Source organism: Punica granatum, chromosome 7, assembly GCF_007655135.1.
Source record: "Punica granatum isolate Tunisia-2019 chromosome 7, ASM765513v2, whole genome shotgun sequence".
Classification (NCBI taxonomy): Eukaryota; Viridiplantae; Streptophyta; class Magnoliopsida; order Myrtales; family Lythraceae; genus Punica; species Punica granatum.
Window position 1 is genome coordinate 14,904,718 of NC_045133.1, and position 4,117 is coordinate 14,908,834.

Genomic DNA, 4,117 nt, shown 5'->3' on the forward strand with positions numbered 1-4,117 from the left:
ATCACAGCCGAGTAGCGCGGGACTGAGGTCCAGTTGTTAAGCTCCTCATTTTCCTGCGCCAAGCGGATGTGAACCCCTAAAGGAATCTCCTCGGTGACGGCGTACACGGCTGACGGAGCAGCAGGAGTGTCGTCGAAGTCCGAGGAAAAGCCGTCAAGGGTGCCCCCGATAGTGTGTGAAGGTCCGGGGAAGAAGTGGGATAGCGGGGGAACTGGAGTGCCCCTGTTGAGCCTCCCATAGTGTGCGGCCAGGCGGTGGAGATGGTTGCCCTGCGGGCTTCGATGATTTCGTGACAGGAGGGGCGAAAGCCGAGTCCCCTCCTGTGCTTGTATTCCTCGATTTCAATAGGGCGGCTGATCCCCTGTCCGTGCGCCCCCGAGGCCGGTGCCGGGGATGTAGTTGCTGCGCAAAAGCACCTTCCCTATCATGCGATCGGTGCGGGATGGTCCAATCTCTCCGTAGTCCCGGATGACGGAGATGGTTTCGAACGAATGGAATGGGAGGTTCTCGTCATCGCCGACACTGATGTAGGGCACCTCTGTCTCCTTGTAGATGGCGTAGTCCTCCTCTCCTTTCACCGTAATGAGCTTCTCCTCGACAATGAATTTTAGCCTTTGGTGCAGAGAAGAGGGGACTGCGCTGGCCGAGTGAATCCAGGGCCTCCCGAGCAACAGGCTGAACGCGTTCGGGATGTCGAGCACCTGGAACGTGATGCTGAACGAGCACGGGCCAACATTTATGAGGAGGTCGATCTCCCCGTTTACCTCCCTGCGTGAGCCGTCGAAGGCTCGGACCGCTGTTTTGCTCGGGCGGACTCGGTTGAGGTCCACGTTCATCTGCTTCAAGGTGGTCACCGGGCAAATGTTGAGCGCGGAACCGTTATCAATCATGACCCGGCCGATGATTAGCAATGCCCGCGAACGAGATGGAATTGGAGAAGATGGAACCGACGGTCTCCTTTATCCTATCGGGAGGCGTTTCCTTGGGGACCTGTGCCGCGGTCAGTACCCGGAGGAGGGCTTCTCGGTGAGGTTTCGAGCCTAGGAGGAGGGCAAGCAATGAGATGTGGGCCGGGGACTTGGCCAATTGCTCGACCACTTTGTAGTCGCTCGCCTTTATGATCTTCACGAATACTTCGACTTCCTCTTCGGTCACCCTCTTGGACGGAAAAGGCGAGCTTTCGGGCGCTGCCGCAACTTCAGTGGCGGGCGCCTTCCCTTTGTCCTTGGCTGCCGGGTTCTCGTACACCCGCCCCGAACGTGTCACCCCCATGACACTAAACTGCTGCTCGACACTCCCGATACTTCCTTCATAGGTCCAGGGGACCTTGCTGTCTGCACACGGTTCTCGCGCGGGGACATCCACGACGAATGGAGTCGACGAGGCCTTGTGCCCCACGAATCCAACTGTGGGTTCCTCGGGAGTGTAGTCGATCACGAAGAGAAGGGGGTTATCCTGCACGTCCTCGTCCCTCCCCGAGGTGCATACGAAGATCATGTTGATGGAAGGCCCCGAACTCGGCCTATGGTCCGGGAGGGGGTTGTCCTGCACATTCGGGGGCCTGACGGCATTGAAGGTGAGCCTGTTGCTGTCGATCCTCTTTTGGATCTCGTCTAGCAACCTCCAACAATTATCGAGAGTGTGCCCCGGCGCACCTTGATGATACTCGCAGCGTTTAGATTGATCCTGAATGGACGGGTCAAAATTCGGGCCTGGGGATATCGGTCGGATCTGATCGCCCGCAAGGAGTTGTCGATATATGTGAGAAAGAGGGGCAGACAGAGGTGTGTACTGCCTGCGGGGTCAGTGTGGACCTTGCGAGGTAGGGTTCTGTTACGTCGGTGGAGGACCTCTCGACACCAGGGGCCTGGGCGACGTCGGCGAGGGTGCGTAGTGGTGGTCAAACGGTTGTGAGGCCATTGGCGGCGGGCCCGGTGGAGCCGAGTAATAGACCGAATGGTGTTGATGCTGTAGAGGCGGGGGGAAGTAGGCAGGAGCGGCAGTTGGTGAGGTCGTGAAATTCACCGAGTATTGCTGGGGCGTCGGTTGTGGTGGATTGACGGCGTTCACTGAAACTTCCTTCCCTCTCCTTCCGCTGGAAGACGATGTCGTGGCAGGGACCTTATTCGAGGATTCCTCTCCTTTACCGGTGGGGCCCTCCATCCTGCCGAGCTTGATCCCCAAGTCAAGCTTTTTCCCGGCTTCGATGGGGTTGGAGAACGAAGAGGTGTGGGCCAACAGGTGCGAATAATTTATCCCTCTCAGCGTGGAGTGAAACAACTGAATCTATTGTGCTTTGCTGATCGGAGGGATGTGTTTTGCCGCTTGGGCACGCCATTTAGTAGCGTATTCCTCGAACCTTTGGCCCCGCGCCATCTCCTTTGTGCTTAATTCCAAAAGGGTGGGAGGTGCTTCGGCGCAATACTGATATTGGTCGATGAACTTCCGGGAAAGGTCTGCCCACGTCGGAATGTCTTCGGCCTTCAGTGACATAAACCAATCGAGAGCGGATCCCGAGAGGCTGTCTTGGAAGGAGTGGATGACGAACTCCTCGTACCCCCAATACTGTAGCATCTTCCCTCGGTAATGGCGAAGGTGGTGTCGCGGATCTGTCGTGCCTCCGTAGGTCTTGAACTCCGTGATCTTAAATTTCGGGGGCAGCCGCATTCCCGGGAAAAGACTACAGTCACCGTAGCGCGCATCCGGTCGTGTATCACTTGCTTGTAGGGCCCGTATCGTCTCTTCCATTCGCTTCAGTCTACGCTCCTGCTCGTCGTCGGCCTCGGGGAAAAAGTGCGTTGGTGAAGCGACCTGGGCCGCGTGAATCGGCATGCCTGGTTCGAGGAAGGTGGTGTTTATAGGGGGTGGTGTTTGGTAGGAGAAGTTGATGTGAGGTTGTGGAGGCGGATAGGAGGGAAGATCCGCGACTTGAGGGTGAGTCGGAGCAGGTGCGCTTAAGGCCGGAAAAACCATCGGCGGAGGGACAGTATAGATCGCGGCCGGGGCCGGCATGGAAACAGGTGGCGGCGCGAATAGGACCTGATTCGAAGTGAGGAACGCCACCGGTGGAAGAGGGACGGTTGTGGGGGCCGGCGGTGGCGAAAATGGACTGGTAAAGGGGTGAGCCATGGACGTATGCAGTGTTGGTGGCGCGGGCGCATCCATGTTCTCCGGGGCTTGAGTTGGCGGAACCCAAGGGGTCGGATCGACTGTCGACCCTTGTCTCGGTGGAGGTGTGAAGCTCGAGGATGCGCGGTTCGGTCCTCTAAGTAGGGCGAGCAGCTCTGCCATGTTGGCGGTCATTTGGTTGACCGTGCCCTCGAGTGCCGTGATGCGGGCTTGGTTATCAGAGGCGGATGATGTCAGTGAGACTGGTGGAAGGGGCGCCCCTGAAGACGTCGAGGGCGGGAGATGTGTCGGAGGGGCGCCCGAATACGCCGGGAGTATGCCTGCAGGAGTCGGAGGCGGCGGAGCGTGTGCCGGGGACGGTTGGGAATGAGTTGGAATCGGTGGGTTGACTTCCTCGGAGATATCAACTCGGTCCTCTTCCGTCATCCTGAGACGTTGATGAATCGGGTATCGGTGCGACGCCAGTTGCAATTTGCCTAGATTCCAAGAATGTGTAAGGGCAACATCGACATTTTGAGAAGATAAGTACGGAATAAATAAAGGGACAAGATGTATGAGATACATGAGTTTTCGAAATGCTAATGTCATTTCATTGATTTGATTCGAGTTCCATAGTTTTGCAAAATACAACGCACGAAATAAAAGGAACATAAACGTAAAGCCGACATCCCTTTGCGCTCGGTGGCCGTTTGAGAGCGGCGTGGGTCCGAGCGAGGGCAAAAACGGGCGCGTTCTCTAATCCTAGGGGTGGGCGATCTCGCGCGCCCTTGCACACACTCGGTCCAACTTCGCGCTCAAACGGGCCATCTCCCTGTTTAAATGTGCGACTCGAGCGCGTGCTTGAGCCAACTCCGTCTGAAGCTCCCTGTAGTCCGCGACCTCTGCGCGAGAGTCAACAAGCTCGCAACGGAGCCTATCTCGTTCCTCCCTGATGGCCCATAATTCTGCGCGCATAGCCGCTTGGGTGGAGCTTTCGGCTTCAGGAGCA

The 4,117-nt window shown here is 57.4% G+C and overlaps 1 protein-coding gene across 1 annotated transcript; it reads right to left on the minus strand.

Moving 5' to 3' along the window:
• Window positions 1-882: 882 nt before the first annotated feature.
• LOC116214419 lies at window positions 883-3,555 on the minus strand. Its single transcript, XM_031549827.1, has 3 exons — window positions 2,360-3,555; window positions 1,861-2,260; window positions 883-1,731 (listed from the first exon to the last, which is right to left on the minus strand). The coding sequence occupies exons 1-3, from the start codon at window positions 3,553-3,555 to the stop codon at window positions 883-885; spliced, it is 2,445 nt and encodes an 814-aa protein (XP_031405687.1).
• Window positions 3,556-4,117: the final 562 nt, after the last annotated feature.

Excerpts from the sequence above, each read along its gene's own strand:
- LOC116214419 (XM_031549827.1), bottom strand. The coding sequence starts at position 3,555 with ATGACGGAAGAGGACCGAGTTGATATCTCCGAGGAAGTCAACCCACCG. Across the intron at positions 2,261-2,359 it reads GAGATGGCGCGGGGCCAAAG|AGGGATAAATTATTCGCACC; the intron begins GTTCGAGGAATA and ends CTCCACGCTGAG. Across the intron at positions 1,732-1,860 it reads CGACGTCGCCCAGGCCCCTG|ATCCGACCGATATCCCCAGG; the intron begins GTGTCGAGAGGT and ends GCGGGCGATCAG.